The sequence below is a fragment of the Pholcus phalangioides genome, unplaced genomic scaffold (assembly GCF_987345545.1).
Source record: "Pholcus phalangioides strain wild (caught in Gottingen) unplaced genomic scaffold, Ppha-v1.0 ptg000010l_1, whole genome shotgun sequence".
In the NCBI taxonomy this organism is placed as follows: Eukaryota; Metazoa; Arthropoda; class Arachnida; order Araneae; family Pholcidae; genus Pholcus; species Pholcus phalangioides.
In genome coordinates this window covers 27,638,464-27,657,417 of record NW_028301603.1, presented here as the reverse complement: position 1 = coordinate 27,657,417, position 18,954 = coordinate 27,638,464, and the positions used below count along the sequence as shown (strand labels likewise).

The window sequence follows — 18,954 nt, the reverse complement described above, 5'->3', positions numbered from 1 at the left end:
ACCTCGATCTGCTGATTGGTCCGTTTCTCCCTTTTTTTTTCCTAAGGAGTGTGCATCACACTCCTTACATTTCGGAACCCTTCCGGTCATTTTCTCTATCCGCCTCCTCCTTTACTTTGTGCGGGCATCTCTTCCTCCACCCCTATGCATTTTTTTCTTCCCAGTCGTAATTCTTGTAACTCGTACACGTACTTCTTGTACTCTTCGCTCCACTATGAGCGCAGCCTTATAGGAAACTACGGTAATTTTTTATTTGTGATCCAATATGAATATATAAAATCGCTTGTACAAAAGCACTGTATTCACAATACTAGTTTCACACGCAGGCTCTAACTTATGTTATTAAAACTAGGTTTATCTCAAAATGAATTATTTTACAGCAGGGATGCGTTATTTCTTGCACACTCGTGCCAGAAACTTGTTTATATATATAGAGAGAGGTGGTGCCCATATGGCCCGTATTTTACGAGATATTCCCGTAATTTTGTCCGTTCAACTTTTTTTATCATGTTCGGTTTATTCCCCTATCTTCAACAAGGCTTAGCTGAATTTCTCAAATCGAAAATGTAGATTATTTTCATGACTTATAAAATGTATTCATAATTAGGATTCTTATTATCACAATTAATTGTAGTCACAAATATGCAATCTCACAATTTTCAAACATACTTTTTTGTCGAATTACATTTTGACCCTTCATTTTCCACTATTGGCAGTTTTTCAGCAATTTTTTGAAATATTTGGCAGCTTTACTTGCCTTGGACAATTTTTCAGCTGTAATTGGCAACTGCATTTGTCTTTGACAATTTTTTTTTCGGGTGTGAATGGCAACTTTACTTGCTTTGGACAATTTTTTTGGCAACTCTACTTGCCTTGATAACTTTTTTGGCGATAGATATCCTATATTTTTACGAAAGACTCGCCGCCTGGCAGGTCGAGTAGTTAAGAAACTAGCATCTCACTGTGCAGGCCTGGGTTCCAATCCCGGTTGGGGCATGGATTTCCTTGACGGATCATGCTGATCCCTTGGGAATACGTGAGGGTGAAGATCACGTTATTTAAAAAAAAAAAAAGAAACATGGACAGTCAATGTATTCATTCGTATTGTGTGGATTGATACTTTTTTACCGTAACTACTTTCGCGGGCTGGAGGTTGTGCTCCCTCCCCGCTTTAGAGAAGCTTCAGTTAGAACCAATTTTTTTCCAGTCATCCCACTTATAGGGTTCAAGGTTGTGTCCTATGGTGTCCACGAAAAAGCGGGAAATTAAATTAGTATAGTTATTTTCTGTCTGATGGGGGAACCCTGAGAATTTAAAAGCGCTATTTATTCGTCATGTTTCGATTGCGGAACATCAATTCAAGGCAGGAGCGATACGGCTCTTTCTGCGGTCGTTGGTCGTTCTGCGAATCTGATAAGAAGCGAATAGGTATGGATTTGTATGCGAGTTTTCACCCTACCGTACGTTTCGTGTAGTATTTTGAACTTTAAAACGATGTGGGGTGTAACTTATGCTAATGAGAGAATTTTTATTTTTGTTCACCGATTTTCCGAGTTCAAAAGTTAACAGTCAGGCTGCGATTCGTATGTGAATCGATTTCAATTGAGCCGTCTAATTTCAAAACCAGATCAATTTTGACAAATTTTTCAGAAGAAACAAAAACTAATTTATTGCATTATTTATGGAAGAATTTTACTTTATTTTTTATAAATCGGTATTAAATAGACAGGTCTTGACCACACATTTTAGCTCCGTATAAATACTACTTTGAGAGAGAAAAAACATCCCTATCTGGTTTTTCAACCAAGCTACGTGATCTACCTATGCCTACACTCATCTTGATCCATCTCCTTTTGAAATATAATTTCTTTACTTATCTGGTTTTGCAACCAACCGCTACTTGCACACCGCAAAATGCATAGCAAATAGCGACTTTTTTAATGTTATGACTTCGCCTACTAATAGATCTGTAGGAAAACTAAATTTGAAAATCGAAAAAAAATGAAGATCTATCTATTTTTTAAATTAAACTTCTCAATTGAGTTTGTTTTTTACTCGGTAAAATTGTTTCATTCATATTCATTCTAAGATACGATTCGCTGTTGGCGTTTTTCCCTCCTTTGTAAAAATGTTTTAGGTCTTATTTACAGCCGTACCCCGACTTAGCAATTTTTTGTGAAAATTTCACATTTCTTTTATTTAATTTAGGCATAATCTTTGCTATCGATTATCAACTTATAATCAAGAAAAGATTTTGTCGGTCAGAACAGTATATGCACTGAACTTTGCTGATTTTTGAGAGGCTGTAGCTAGGTTTCTTAACCTTTTACAGCCTCCACCAAAAATCAACAAGATCAGCTTCGCAATTTACGGGACTATTTGTTTTTCGAAATTAGTGAAACCAGTGACGCAATAAGTGCATTTATAACAAAAATGTAAATAGATTTGTCGAAGTTATCTAGGAAGCCTCTACGAATAAACTTTGGGTAGTAACCCATAGTTCAAGAATCCCTAGCTGTAAGTGTATTCGTACGACCCTTCTCGGAAGCCCCTGTGAATCAAGTTTGGGGCGGGACCATAGCTCAAGAGTCCCTGACTGTTAGTAGATTTGAACGACCCATCTAGGAAGCCCCTGTGACCCAAATTCGATTCCCAATTCATAGGTTGAGAAGTCCTGGGCTACAGTATAAGCTGCTGGCGGAAGCTGTTAGCAGAGCCACTACTAGAAACGAAAATTTACTCTTTCGCCTGGGCCAGTTTATCCATTTTGGCGCCCTTTCCCCGTAATTTTCAATGAAAAAAAAAAGAGTAAACTCTGTGCTCTCTCTCTTTCTTGTCCGGAGCTGGGAGCACCAGACCTTCCTCTACTCTACCCTAGTTTCGGTCCTGGTTGTTAGGGATGAAAACTTTGCCGTGATTTCTATAAATGTTATTCCAAGGCTTGTTGTGACATTTGCTATTTTTGCAAACTGGTCCCGAATTTATAATTGAAGTCCAACATTATTGCCAGCCTTTAAAAAATTCCGTCAATATGATGCTCATCAGGAAAAAAAAAATCAAGGGCTTTATGTTAGAAAAACTTTTTTTAATGAATGAAACCGATGTGTGTGTGTGTGTGTTCTCTACTGGTAACATTGGCCGTTAAAAGGTTAATGATTCATCAGGTCTGCAACTGTTAATTAATTTCAATCCAAATCCACTAGTGAAAGTTGTTTTCTTGCCTCCGAAGCGAAGGTTTTATGGAAACATTTGAAGCTTACTGCGTAGGACGTTCGTTTGCACAGATTTCAGGAAGTATGGACTTTTTTAAGGACGTGATTGCGGCCACGAGACAACTGATATTTTTTGAAGAATATAAAAAAAAAAAAAAAAAAAACTTTTTACTTTCCATTTAGTACGTTGTGCAAGAAAAACTATTTTTTATTGTAATTTTTACCGAAAATACTTTTAGGTGTTTTTCCTAAATTTTAGTTTCAATTAACTAACGTTACGAAGGCTTTCAACAACTGGATGATGCGAAGATAAATTCAGGAAAAGGAAAATTTAACTGCACTTGCGGGGAATGGAATCTACGTCCTTTCACTTGCCAGGTGAGCGCACTAGACTACAAAGACGACGAACCTCTACCTTTCCTTAGAGTTCAAACGTTAGTCTTTACAGGGGCGTCGGAAATTTTTCGAACTTGTGGGTGCTCGTTTCGAGCATTATGTAGGAAATTTAATTTCTGAATCAATTCTGGCGTTGCTCAGATCCGTGCTATTAATTTTCGTTGGTGCTCGAGCACTCACAGCATCCCCGGCTCTGACGCCACTGTCTTTAAATGCGAAATTGCACGCCGACTTACACGGTTATTGTCGGGCTCACCTATCGCGTAACTTCAAGATTTTTCTGACCTTTGTAATTTTTTTAATTTTATTGTTGTCGCTTTATGATTTTGCCATGAGATAATTCGAAAAAAATTTAAAAAGTCTCGATTCGGTAGTTTGTAATGTGTTTGGCGAACGCTGTAAACGATTTATTTGCATTTGTTGTCGATTATTGATGATCGTGGTATTATTTTTTCCCTTAAAAATTCAATTTCTGAGCTTGTTTATGATTGAATGTCGAACTTTTTTTTGGGTTCGAAAAATTTTATATCTGAACCAAGTGTCTGCGTCAGAGTTGCATGCACGTAAGAGAATCATTTTATTTATTAGTCTATCTGAAATCTGAGAGGTACGTGAGCCTGGGCATTGCTATTATGTATTTCTGTTGAACTCCCTGTCTTTGCTCCACATCGGATCCCACACTTCGTCGTCATTAAAAAGATGAGGGGGAGCACCCGCGCGCGGGACCTCATATAAACTCACCCACGCTTTCTCGCCTCCCGTCTCCATGGCAACGTCGGTACGCTCGCAGCGTTGCTATGGTGATATGACGCATCTCGGTCTCATCCATTTGCGCTCTCGGCTCTTCACTCTCTCTCTCTCTCTTTGTGTTTAGCCCAGTAGCTGTTGTGGAAAAAGCGCTCATATTAAGTGGTGGTGCTTTTTTTTATTTCCCTTGTCGCGATACATGGTTTATACGCATTTTACATATGTAATGCACATAAATACATGTGTCCGTAAGAGGTGCGAGCATCGGCTTCCTCCTCCCTCAAGATCAAAATAATATTTGATAAAAATTTTGAAGATTGATTTCGCTCTGATTAATACGGAGTAAGTAAATTACAGATTATCGGCATTTCGTCTTTTTCTTTTCTTTTTTTCTTCTTTCTTCCCTAACATTTTTATTTTTGCCGAAGGATTACTGGTGATTTCACTAAATGAAATGGACGAGAGATTAAGCGGTCGTCGCTCTTTGTGAAATATCACTTTTTGATTCAAGTATTTTCTTACTACTATCCGGTGAAACTATTTATCCAGAATTTTTATTCATAACTTTTTTTTCTCTTTTTTTTTCGCGAGATACACGGATAGTCATCGTATACATCCTCTTTGACGAGAGCTTTTTTTTACGGCGCATGTCGCTGCCCACGGCCGAGATTTTGTGCTTGTCCGGATGTTGTTCGGAAGATGTCATTTTTATCGTGTCGGAAGAGCCGATGCTTTTGGTCGATCCAGTGTAGGTAGTCCATAACGGTTGCCTAGCAACGTTAAATCTAATGGCTGAACAGGGAGAGGGAACATACACTCACACACACTCATATTCTCTTTTGAACGTGTTTTTATATACATTGATCGCTGTTGGATTTGATTTTTTCCCCAGTGATTTATTTTACTTTCATAAAGATTTTAAGATTTCATTTAAGATTTTTAAAAATTTAATATGCTTTGCATTTTGTGCTTATGCATTGTATGTGTAACAGGATTGCATTTGCACTTTGTAAATTTTTTTTAATTGTGTTGTTTTAAAAACTTTTTTTTTACGATTCAACTCTTTTATTTTCATTTTTGTTACTCAAATTTCAAAAGACAGTATTACTTTATATCTTCTTTCTTCCTCTGAAAATCTGTAACATGAAAGGTTATAACTTGAGCTTCATTTAAATCTCGTCACACAACTGCTAATGTGGTTCCCTACACTGACAATATAGACAAAAGTCTGTTATCTCCTTAGTTATTTGAACAGGGAATCACTATAGTGTTGGTTTTCTCTCATGAACCTGCCACCAGTAATGCCATCGACTATAGTGCAAATACCTAAAATGTTCAGAAAAGGATGCTAAAAATTAAATTTTTAAATGCCATAACTATGCTATTATCAGAACTTAGAAAAAAAATCCCAGGCCGGCATGATGACTAAAAAATTGGTATTGGTGCCTAAAATTTTCCATGTGCAGTTAATAAATTAGAATCCGAGGGCAATACAAAATTTTTGTAATTTATATCAGTGTAACTATCAATACCGAAGGTGGTCTGTATGTCTTGGAAAAGTTGAAAGAAACATTATTTTCGACCTGTTTGTTTTGACATTTTTTTTGTCATGTAAAAAAAAATGGCAACTAAATAAATTGTTCTGGTGCGTAGACCTTTTGCGATTTGCCAAGCCCTGCTATTACTCAATAAGGACCCGTGTTCTTCAACAACAAGTGTTTTAGGGACCTACCTTGAATAGTTCCAGAGACCTAGAATATAGTAACATCATTGCTCACATTAGTGGCACTTGGTGCTTCACCGTCTTTACTTCATACATCTTGCTTCAGTTTTACGATTCTTGTTTTCATTCCATGTTGGTAGTAAGCTCTAAGTGCCAAATTATTCCTTCAGAGACATCAGAAGAGTTTTAGAACTATGGGTGCTCAAACTTGATCTTTATATAAGAGATTCTGATTTCTGAATAATTTTGGGGATGCTCAGACTAGTGCTACAAAATACTGTGGATGCTCGAACACCCACTACACCCCCTGGCCTTGATCACAAATTTGTAATAAAAATGTCTTAGCTGTCAGAAAAACACCTTTTATATGCTTCATTCCATGGTGACTTATCAGCTTTACAATTATTAGCATAGTACAGTGTTACCTCGGCTAACTCTAATAATTTGTTCTGGAATAACATTCGCCAACCGAAACAGAATTTACCATAGGTTTCTATGGAGAATCATTCAATATTGGTTTCAGGCGCTACTCCCAATCTGAAGATGTTTCATAAAATACCAAGTACCACTGTGAGAGACATGATTAGAATCACCATTCTACTGCAAAAATAACAAATAACTTGCTGCTTCTGGTCAAATTTTTAATATAGTTAAGTCGGGTCAATTTGTCATCAGTTGTGCAATTTTTAACTTTCACAATTTTTTATTTAAGTCTGGTTTATATATGAGTGTGATATTCGTTTTGGTTTCATGGGCTACATCAAATAGGTTCAAGGACTGGGGGTTGAGCATGTATGCTCTGCTTGATGTGGTCAGCTCATTTCTGCCTCGTACATGCATATAAAAAAGATGAACTCTTAGAATGTCTAAGCTGCTTGGTTTAATGCCAAGTGTCTTATACTTAAGCACCTGTGCACTAAAAGCATTAAAAAATCTAGAGTCCTTTTCTTATGCATTTTTTCCCTTAAGCTTTCATTATACATGAAATGGCTCAAATTTGGATGATGATGATGATTGGCACAAAAAATTTAGCTCATGATGTGGCTGTGTTATGTTAGCATGTGCATCAGTGTCAATAAAAATCTTTGTTAGCCGAGGCAGAAATATTGTGAACAAAAAATCTTTTTTAGCCAAAAAGTTTGGGAGCCAATTCCTTCATTAGCCGAAGGTGTCACTATATTCTTCTCCAGCTCCGTCTTACAGTAGCGTTAAAAAAAAATCGCACTATCTGTTTTTTTTTCTCTGGACCGAAATGCAAATCATGTTATGTAAATCGGAATTCTGCTGTCTATCTACGTAACTCTTAAGACCGAGTTAATTTCATAGGGAAAGAAAGGGTGTATAACATGCTGCTTCCTGAAAGAAATTCATCCAAAGCTAAAAAAAAGTCAGACATTGGGAATTTTTCTTGTTTCTGGAGCTGTTTTTAATTTTTTAAATTCGAAATCGTTTTTCTTGCAAAGTGAGAGAAATGCCTTGTAAAAGACAAATTTCTCTGGAAACGAAAAACAGATCGTGAAACTTATCCAAGATGGACAAAGCTACATTTCTGTTTCTAAACTTCTATGTGTTCCAAATCAGTGATATGTGATGTTTGGAAACGGTTTCAAGTGCTTGGTGACGTAACCAGAAGGTCTGGTTCCTCTGGTCGCCCAAGAAAACCTTTTCCCATAATTAATTGCTTGATAAAACAACATCCAGTAAAGAATCCAAGGAAAAAAGCAGTGGCGATAAACCAGGAATTCCAAGCCAGTCGTGGAGTTTCTGTCAGTGTTTCTACAATCAAGCGGTGTCTTTATGAAGCTCGTTTTTTTGGTCGAAGTTTTTGATTTCCTTTAAGAATAGAAAGGCCCGACTTGATTTTGCTCGGAAATACCAAAGTTGGACCCCCAAACAATGGGCAAAAGTTCTTTGGAGTGATGAGTCCAAGTTCCAAATATTTGAATCAAGTGCACAACGATATATTAGGCAGCCAGTAGGCCAGCAGTTCAACAGGAGATATCAGTTTCCTACTGCAGTTAAACATAGTGGTGGTTACGTGATGGTGTGGGGCTGCTTTGGCTCATCCAGTACTGGTCCTTTAGTGCGAATAATAGGCGTCATGGACCAAAAGCATAGCCATCACAGTCACCTGATGGTTAAACATCACTGTAAAGTTATGAAATTTGCCAATCTGGGTGTAAAATTTCAGTTTTTGCAAGAATAGAAAAAAACACCTACCAAAACTTGGATTTGGGGGTACCCAACCAAATATCTCAAATTATGTTATTATGTTTATTTTTTTGATAGTTTGGTGAGTCTAGTGAATCGTCCTGATTTTTTTTATCTCATAAGTTTGAGTATTTTTTTTTTTGGTTATGAGAAAATCTCATAATCAATAAACAAAGTATATGATTTGATTATGAGCTTATTTTCAGATATATATTTAATTAGTATTAAAGCCGCCTGGGCAGTTGAGTGGTTAGGGAGCTAGCCTCTCACTGTGCAGGCCTGGGTTTGAATCCCGGTTTCGGCATGGATGTTTACTAACACTAACAAATTCCCTGGATGGATCATACTGATCTTTTGGGAATACGTGATGGTCACGTTATTATTATTATTTATTTAGAGTCAAATCTATATGCTTTATATACCGATTTAACTCAAGGATTAAAAAATATGAACAAAAATAAGGTCGTCTGACTTTTTATGAAAGCAATTGTATTCGACTGGTCATTTGTTTATAGTTTCTGCGAGTCATCCAAGCAGATTTGTTTGCAGAATAATCAAATGGTAGGCTCTTGATATTTTCAAACATCTTGGATGTCTGTTCTTCCCTATCACTACAATTCTGCAATTTTATGCAAAAAAATGAAAAGTTCTGAAACAGAACAGGGGAAAAAACATAGAAGGTCGGCTGATTAGATAACAAAAACCAAATGATGATTAAGTAAATGTGGACTTGGTGATCATGATAATATCAAGTGGCAAATACTGTATTTATAAGAACTTCTTGAAAAAATCTACCTCCAACACTAATGTTTCAATGCTTCACTGCATTAAAGCTAATTCTGACCCTATGTCCGTATTGTATAGTATTTCAATAGTTGTGTGTGTGTCTCATGAACAGACGTTCAGATGTCAGACCCTTCAGATATTCCTACAAAAATCAATAGAATGAGTTACACGTTTTTCTACTTGAGCGATTAAGAATCATACAAATAAAATTCAAGCTAGAAATATTTCACAATTTGTATATTTACTTTAAAAATAAGACTATAAAGGTTTGCAGGAATTCTATGATGCAAATGTGGTATTTAATGAACTAGATGAGAAAATAAATGCTCATTGCATTTTTCCGTCAGTTTATCTCCATGATTTTTCAGTGATGGCATAGAATGTAATTCTCATGTTACATGCATATCTTGATCATAAGCAGATACAGGTGCGTTGAATAGGGGTGGGGGTTTGATTTTCCATTTCTGCTCTCCTACTCAGTGTTTGCCAATATGCATCCAGATGCATGATTAATGCGTGAAAATTCAATTTTACTCATCCAAATTTTGTTAAGGGGTGAAAATACTCCTTCAAATTTTGGGTATTTTTTAATACAGTTATTTCTCAGTTTTTCGTAAAGAAATATGCCTTAAAATTATAAAGAGGAGTGAGATTACTCTTCAAAATCATTTTTTCGCGTATCAAAATGCTCCTGCCTATGCTAGTAATACAAATTTTGGTCCCCCCCATCCATCCTCCATGGGTGGAAATGCGCCCTCCCCCCCCAGCGTCAAAGGTGGAGTCGTTTGATCTAATGTATGTGTATATATGAATTGACATCATCATTGTGCCCTCCCCCCAGACTTTCAAGTCTATCTCCGCCTATGCCGCCCTCCTTTTTTTATCCGCCTATGATTTTGATTGTGATACAAGGTTTTATTAACACGATTACAAGTATACATTAGGAATTTATGCTTTTTTGTTTGTTTGTTTTTTCTTTCAGTGATACCTCCTGGCCCTTTCATGGCTGTAGAAGAAAATAGTGTTGATGGTACTGAAAGAAGTGTTGCCATGGCAACCAATTACAACTTGCAAAATGGTTTACTGTCAGTAGGCAGATTTGTTGTGGCAAATGGATCATCGGGTGGAACTCCAGGTAGAGAGACAAATGGCTTAGAAGACGATGAGCTAACAAGTTTGACGTGGCTTCAAGATACAAATCTATTGAAAAACTTCCAGATGGGTGCTTGCGGTTTAGAAGTGGAAGATGTCTTGAGTGACACTCCGTCTAGTGATTACACAGATGAGCCGGTAGAAAATGTTGCTTTAAACTGTGAACCAGTTGAGCAGAACAGTGCTGAACAGTTAAGTTTCAGAGGTCATATGCCTTATCATCCCACTCTTCATGCAAATTCTAAACCCCCTTACTCATTTAGTTGTCTCATATTCATGGCCATAGAAGATTCCCTCAATAAAGCCCTGCCTGTAAAGGATATCTACAACTGGATCCTCAGCCACTTCCCATACTTTCAGAATGCTCCGACAGGCTGGAAAAACTCAGTAAGGCACAATCTATCCTTGAGCAAGTGTTTCCTTAAAGTTGATAAAGAAAAGGGACAGGTAATGATTATTCCTTTGATTTTTCTTTGAAATATCAATTTCCAAATGTTCATAAAAATAAACAATGTTATTAAAATTAAAGATGGATCAGCCGTAAAATAAAAACAATTAAAAAAAGTAATTTTATTAATTCTTATGAACATTTACGTATTTACTTCATTTTTCTACATAATCACCATGTCATTCCAAACACTTTTGTTATTGTGAAACAAGCTTCTTCAAACCTTCTGCATAAAATTCTGCCACCTGGCATTTTAATCAGTTTTGCACTGAGATTTTCAATTCTTCACTTTCCTCAGAATGTGAGTATTTCTGGTACCCATCATGCTCAGTTTCCAATAGCTTAGCGTTTCAGTCCTGATTCTCAACAACATTGTCCTAGAAACCTTCTGAAAATTCTAGAGAAAGATTGCTTATTATAAAGTGAAGATTTTCTTTCACTTTTGCATTCACACACTCGACGAGATCATCAGTCTAGCCACTTGGTCTGCTACTCCTCTGTTTGGCACGAACAGTTGAACGCCCTTTCTTAAACTTGTGACATCATTGCCTCACTTCTTCATTTATTGCAGTAGGCCTTGACTGTGAATTTCAGCAGCATTATGTTTTTTTCAGTTTAAAAATCTAATCACTGCTCAAATTTACAACTGACTGGATTTGTTATTACCACACTTATACATAGCAATGTCTTGCAAAGGCAGACAATAATGACAACTGACTGCAATATGGAGGTTACATTCACAACAGACCAGTTAACACTATTACAAAGGCATAAACCAAGTAGTATTGCCAGTCACTTTTGATATTCGGTATTATTAATTTCATGAATGTATAGGCTACTCATAAAAACTGCACTAAAAATATGTAAATGAAACAAAGGGAGCAATAATATTTGCATATATTTTTCTATCTGCTGTGAACTTGGTGGTGTGAGTTAAGCTACTGTTTGTGAGCCAGACAAAATGGATGCAGGTGATTTTTGCAAAACTTGTAAAGGAAAAATATTTGAACTTGTGGAAGTTTTCAAGTGTATTTTTTTCACTGTGGAGATTTTTACCATCCAAAATGTATGGGTGTTCCTCAATCAAACCTCAGAAAGATGAATACTAAGGATAAAGATAGCTGGAAATGTGAAATATGCAAGATCTCATTTGAGAATCGCGATCAGAAAATCATATAAATGATTAAATTGGAAATTAAAATAATGACATCGAAATTAACCCTAAAATGTCAAAAACTTAAAACCCAAATTATCGATCTGAAAAAGGCTTTGGAATTCAATGACAGTGCAATAAGGGATATTAGAAATGAAGTTAACAAGATGAAACATGAACTTAGAGAAATTAAAGATATGCAGTTCAAAAGGCAGTTTGTGAAGTGGATAGACGAGAATAATGTATTGTCGGATAATCAGCATGGGTTCAGGAAGGGGAAGTCATGTGTAACTAACCTCCTTTGCTTCTATGATTACGTGACTAAGGCTTTGGGTAAGAGCAAAAATGTCGACGTTGTTTACCTTGATTTCCAGAAGGCATTCGATCGGGTCCAACATGGCAAACTCTTGAAGCGTTTACACGAGATTGGAATAGGGGGCAACTTGCTGAATTGGATAGAATCGTGGTTAAGAGATAGGTCGCAACGAGTTATGGTGAACGGGGAATTCTCTGGTTGGACAGACGTCACAAGTGGAGTTCCTCAGGGAAGTGTCCTTGGCCCCATACTTTTTTCACTTTTTATCGATAAACTCGATCAGGGTATCGATGGAATTACTAGCAAATTCGCAGATGATGTGAAGCTAATGGGGGTAATCGGGAATGATAGCGATAGGGAGTTGCTCCAGACCAACTTAAACAAGATTGCAGCATGGGCAAATGAATGGAGCATGACGTTTAGCGTAGATAAGTGCATGGTCGCTCATTTTGGTTCGAACAACCAACGGTTCTCTTACGAGTTGAATGGTGTCACTATCCCGGATGCAACTAGAGTCACCGATTTGGGAATTCTCATTGACGAGCGACTTAAGTTTTCTGAACATTGTTCAGCGGTTGTCAAAAAATCGAATAGAATGCTTGGTCTCATTTTCAAAAAGGTCTCTTCGCGTTCTCCTAAAGTCATTCTTCCTCTTTTTCGAGGCTTAGTTCGTCCTGGACTGGAGTATGCTGTAAGGTTTTGGAGACCATACCTACAGAGGGACATAGACTTGGTTGAAGGGGTGCAGAGAAGAGCTACGCGTGTCCTTATTGGCACACAGGGCTTGAGTTATGAAGAAAGACTTCATTTTTTGAATATGTTTACATTGGATGAACGCAGGTGTCGAGGAGATATGATCGAAGTGTTCAAAATTTTCAATGGGATGGATAGGATGGACCATGAACTTTTAGTACACCGCCAATCGACTGCTTTTACAAGGGGACACCAGTATCGATTGGTGAGGGACAATGCAAGGTTATGGTGTCGCAGGGAATTTTTCTCCAATAGGGTTGTTAATAAATGGAATAGCTTACCCCCGGAGGTAGTAAATTGTAACACAATTGACACGTTTAAAAAGAAATACGATAAACATGTTGGGGTAAATCGAGAAGCTATCCATTCTTAGAATAAGACAACCATAAGTAATCTTTATGGGCATCGTATAATATTTTATCATGTGTATATATTGTTTGTAATTTGTGTTAATTGCATTTTTAATTGGGTTGCTGTATTTTTGAAACATATGACAACCATATTTTTATGGGCATCTTTTTATCAGCCACCTCGTTGGGCATTTTGCCTGTTGTGGCGTTGTATTTGTATTTGTATTTGTATAAACAATATGCTAAAACTGGAAAATTATCAATTGAATCAAAAAATTGAAAATGCCCACATGACTCTGGATGACATTGAATTAAGGTTGCAAGCTTCAAACATTGAAATCCAAGGAATTCCAGAAGACAGGGAAGAGGTACTGCCAAATATATTGTCATATTAAACAGCGCGAAATCATGTAAAATATACAAGCACAGCCAGAAAACTGACATGAGATGTGTCCAACATTAACAAAAAAAACCAAGTCAAAACTTCATTGAAAAATAGGATCTGATATTAGAACTTGTTCGCCCATTTAGTGGGCATAGTTTGAATTAAAATTGCAGCTGTCCATACAGCGGTTTTAATCCAATGGAACAAAGTAATGATGAAAATGGTGGAGGATAACCGTTAAGCAGAGGTTTGAAGTACATTATTTAATGGGCTTTTTGCCAATATATTTTTATTTGGTCGTAAAACAGCGGTGACTGCATCTGAGGGGTGATCATTAAGAGGAATTTTACTGTATTTGTGAAAAATTATTAATTTTCCCCCACCACATTTTGAATTTAGAAGAAAAAGAAAGGAAAGTAATTTTCCAAGTCCAATCAATTTTTCCTAATTTTTTTTCAGAATATTGGTAAAGGATCTCTGTGGTGCATTGATCCAAAGTTCCGTCCCAATCTCATACAAGCCTTACAAAAAGCTCCTAGCATGGCCAACGTAGAGTTCAGCCATTTCCCTCATTTGTCTTCTTCCTCTCCAACTTTGTGTCAAAATGGTAAATCTGAAAGGTAAGCTTGGCTATTAATTATTATAATTAATTAATTATACCAATTTTGATTATTAATTTCTATTAATTTAATAATAATTAATTCTTATTAATATTAAATTATTAATTAATGCTTTGACATAGAAAATGGGAAGCAGGGTTATAAGCAAGTACAGGTCCCTTGAAGCAGGAAGGAAAATGTCCACCTCTGCTTGCCTGCCTATGCAAATAGTTATTAATTTTTTATTTTTTATTAATTATTTTTAATAATTTTAATTATTAAAAATAATTATTACTTTTTTTTAAATTCATGAACACCATAATTCAGTTAAAAGAATGCTTGAAACTTTTAGCTTATTGGATAATGTAAGTCAGTGGATAAGAGTCTTGAGCTGTGGGGGCACTGTTATATAAATTTCAGTATCTACTCAACATCTCTCCGCCAGTCTAATATTGTCTGATGGTGCTAACCATTGATGTAGAAACACTGAAGTAGATGGATACCCCAAAGCTACCCCAATTTAGGGAAGTGAGCTTGAGTATCGATCTTTGGTGGTGGTGGTGGGGCTAAGTCTTCTTTTCTAAGCACTTCTATTCATTGGGGGCTGAAAATCGATTAAAATTTTTAATCAATTAATCGGCTGACTAAAGACTATCATTGAACATTTTCCAGACATTCATAAAATGTAGTACAGGAATTAATTGATGCTCTAATTATTATTTTATTTGTTTCACTCACCCATTTGCTAAATGCAAATATACGCTAATATAGAAATTGATTGACAAATTAAGGTAACCTGCTTGAAGCAATTTAATATGCTGAACATGTTTGTCACATCCCGAATTTCTCCATTTAAATTTTGTCATTTCTCTAGAAAATCAGTTATTTTAGGTTAGTCACCAATTTTAAACAACAGTAGACTCTCGATAATCTGGCCCATCCAGTAATCTGGTTTTTTTAGGCGGCTTCTCTTTGAGTTTATAGAAAAAAACATGTTAACGCATATATGTCGTATATGAATACATGTTATTTGAATGGGCTTTTTCAATTGACTTCATTAATTTGACAATTTCGGTAATCCAGCACACTTCTGTCTGATATGTGCCGAATTAGTGAGAAACTACTGTACTTTCTCTAGCTTGTTTCACTCAGAAATTGTAGGAAATGTCTAATAGTGGGTTGCACTCCCAAATGGTACTGAGGGGATCTGATGCTTCCTAATGACCAAAACTGTTGTTCACAGTGCAATGACAAAGAGAAAATTTTAGGAGCGTGTATGAGATTGCTGAATCAGAGAGAGGGTCTAGGTATGACACAAAATTTTCTGATTTCATTACAATGTCTTAATGTCTCATAATAATGTCGTCCAACATGGGAAGGGATGAAGTCCCGGAAGAGGTGAAAAAGATTTGGAACTTTTTATGGTTTTTTTTCTGCTTAAAACCTTGCTTGGCTCCTAAATTAAGTGGTGACTAATTTTTTTTTCAATTCATTGAGCCCTATTGTGAACCTCTTTATAGGGGCAAAACATCTTTTTTAATCTTATTAATCAATTAATGGATTATAATTTTTGAGGTGAATTAATATATGAGGTGACAGAACCATTCCCCACCATAGGCAGATACAGAAGGGGAAATCCTGCCTTCCCCCCCCCCCCCATTCAGTGAAAAATTTTACTATTTGCAGAGGTGGACATTTTCCCTCCTACTTCGGGGGATCTGTACCTGCTTATAATCCCGCCTCACATTTTTTATGTCAAAGCATTAACTAATAATTTAATAATTAAGTAGTGAATTATGATCTATGCATATCTTAATACAAATCAATGCATTTTCTGGTGGTATCAAAATGCTGATTTTGAAGCGAAGTCATCCGCAACATGAATTTGGCGGCACATGATGGTAATATGCTACCTCTTGATATAATGATAATCCCTCTACACTGATATTTTTTATTGGTCCACAGAGTATCATTTTATGAGTTTTCATTGTATATATTTTTTAGCATTATGGTGTGATGTTATGTGCAGAATAGGTGAAACTATAAAAATTCATCCGTGAAAGAAGCAATTTTAGGGCAAAAAACAATGGCTTTTTTTGTTTTGTTTATTTAATTAGGTTTAAAATAACAAGCATGAAATTTATGGCTTGATTTTTATATAGTACAAAAACTTTTTTGGAATAGCAACATGCTTTTATCACTTTGCTTTAGTGGAGTAGCTCAGTATTAACTGTGCGCCACAAGTATAGTTATCAATGATCCTTATAATAATAGTTGTGCCAGAAATTTTTCAAGTATTTTTATGCAAGTTAGAAAAAGGAGTAGAAAATTATAATTTTCATTCTCTGTTGTCTTAGTGAGGTGAAACCGTGTCTTCTTGTTTCATCACAGCAAGCAATAAAAATACCTTCACCTGGTAAGAAGTTTAGAACATCATGTCAGTAACTGAATCTTACTGTAAAAGTGATCAATCTATCATAAGTTAATATAATAACCCCTCTTTGTATTTCAGAACTTTTCCCATATTTGGCTCGGCGGCTTGCAAGTAGTGTCAAAGGTATTTATTCATTCATTGTATCTTGTCTCTTTACTCATTCTTCTTTTTTTTCTCTCTCTTTTTTTTTTGTGATTAATTCATGTCTGTCAAGGCTCATTGAAGTTTATGAGAGATTTTGATTGAGTTTTTCATCAATTTCATAAGTGCCTTTCATGGGCCTGTGCTAATAATGCCATTTGCACAGTCAGTGATGTCTTAGGAAATAATAGGCCATGGGAAAGGGGCCCTAAACTATTGATGGTTTCCGTTAATGCACATAGGAGTGTGAAATATATGTGCTACTGCCAAAGTCAGAAAAGTGGCGAATGAGCAAAATGGCCAAGAGGTTTGGCTAAAGTCAATTTGGAGAAATAATTCTGGCTTTGGCTGGCCAATACACAAATTGGCTGAAGATCTCTGGCCAATGTTCGATGTGCTGATGTAAGATGGTTCAGTAGGTGCTACATCAATTTTTTTTATCACCAACATGTGATACATGGCTGCATTGCCATATGCAGAGGGAAGGGTTGGGGTTCTAACCCCCCAAGCCGAAATTATAGTGTTATTTTGCATGAAAACACATAACCCCCTATTTTTTTACCCCCCCCCCTCCAGAAAATATTCTGTGTAGGCCTATGCATGGTTATATATAGTATCTGTATTGAATCGGAGGCTCCACATGATGAGAGAGAAAAAACGCCAAATCAGAGAGAAAAAATATTTATATAATAATATAGCTGTATACTTTTTCTATCAAATTTTGAAGGGAAAAAAATTATTACCACATCACGACTGCAATAGAATTTCTATCTTGTGTGAATCAATAAAAAATATAAATATAATCACTTAAGTGGAAGCTGTGGCCACTCCCGTACCGTCACAGCCCACATGAACAAAGCCCTTGTCTCATCACATTCTCAGTTAGGTGAGCAATCCCCTAAACTAGGGTTGAAAAAATTCCAGGTGCCAGGTTGCCATGATGACTAAAAAATTGCCATCTAAAATTTTCTTTGTGTAGTTACTAAATTGCTGAGATCAGCACAAAATGTTTGGGATTTATAGCAGCATATCTGCCAACATGAAAGAGGGTCACTATGCCCTGTAAAAAGTCAAAAGAAACATTATGTTGGACCTTTTTCCTCAGAGTAAAAAAAATTTTCGCCTAAAACTATTTTCTGGCTTGTAGATTTTTTTGCAATTTGTAAAACCCCTTTCCCCAAACCCCTCTGACTTGTAGTCTGATAGTAAAAATCTTCAAAAACAACATAAAAGAATTGATATTAAAATGAGATGATATACGATGGAAGTATTATTATATGATTGAAGGATTAAAAAAGTTTAAGCAAGTATTATATTATTTGAGACGACAGTATTTAGATTCCTTTGATCATTAAGGCTGCCACAGTTAACATGGCCATAATTATCACAAAAAAATACAGTAACTTGGCCATGACTCCGAATCACTGGGTTTTTCAGACTTTGGCCAGGGATTACCAGTCACTTGGCGAACTGGCTGGCCAAAGTCAGAAACTCACACATTGACCAGGTCATTTTTCAATGAAATAAGCCTGTTTGCAAACTGGCCTATGTTTGGAAGAATGCTTGGGCTCATCCCCTGGACTTGTTGAGACAGTTGTGATCATGAGACGCTTGACAGAGAACCCTAATACGTAAAGCCTCGTATAGACTAGTCCCTATCAAGATGCCTTTGATATACTTACTGCTTATAAAATGAATAAGTAAATCTACTAATAAACGAATGCTCATACTACAAGAAATCTATAGTTTATCGAGTTGAAACTTTCAAAATGTTTATTCATCTTGCGAGATTGATAATTTATCAAGTTGAAATTTGTTAAACATTTTTGCTCATCTTGTGAAACACTCATAAACCAAGTGTATTGGGAGTGTGTTCATATTTCAAGTGTGCTAGAATCATATGTTTAAAATTGTAAAAGTAATATTTGTATATGAAATTTAGTCAAAGATAATAATCTAATCCCGTTTTAACGAATACCGTTAAAGCAAAAATCTCGTTTTAACAAACACTAATCCCCCAGATAAGTTTACTTATCAACTATGCAAAAATCTGGAATTCCTTTATAACAAAATTTCATTATAACAGTGATTTCTCAGGTTTCTTGGAGTTCATTATAATAAGATTCGACTGTTTAAAGTCTGAGTGAT

At 36.1% G+C, this 18,954-nt stretch overlaps 1 protein-coding gene across 2 annotated transcripts in view; it reads left to right on the top strand.

Annotated features, from left to right (window-relative positions):
- LOC149081190 (forkhead box protein N3-like) overlaps positions 1 to 18,954 on the top strand; it is a 49,451-nt gene that overhangs the window by 21,930 nt on the left and 8,567 nt on the right. For both annotated transcript variants that reach the window (XM_089237316.1, XM_089237317.1), the window contains 4 exons: positions 10,058 to 10,674; positions 14,092 to 14,252; positions 16,589 to 16,647; positions 16,744 to 16,788. In XM_089237316.1, coding sequence (XP_089093442.1) covers positions 10,058 to 10,674; positions 14,092 to 14,252; positions 16,589 to 16,647; positions 16,744 to 16,788 — 882 coding nt within the window. The remainder of the gene's footprint in view (positions 1 to 10,057; positions 10,675 to 14,091; positions 14,253 to 16,588; positions 16,648 to 16,743; positions 16,789 to 18,954) is intronic.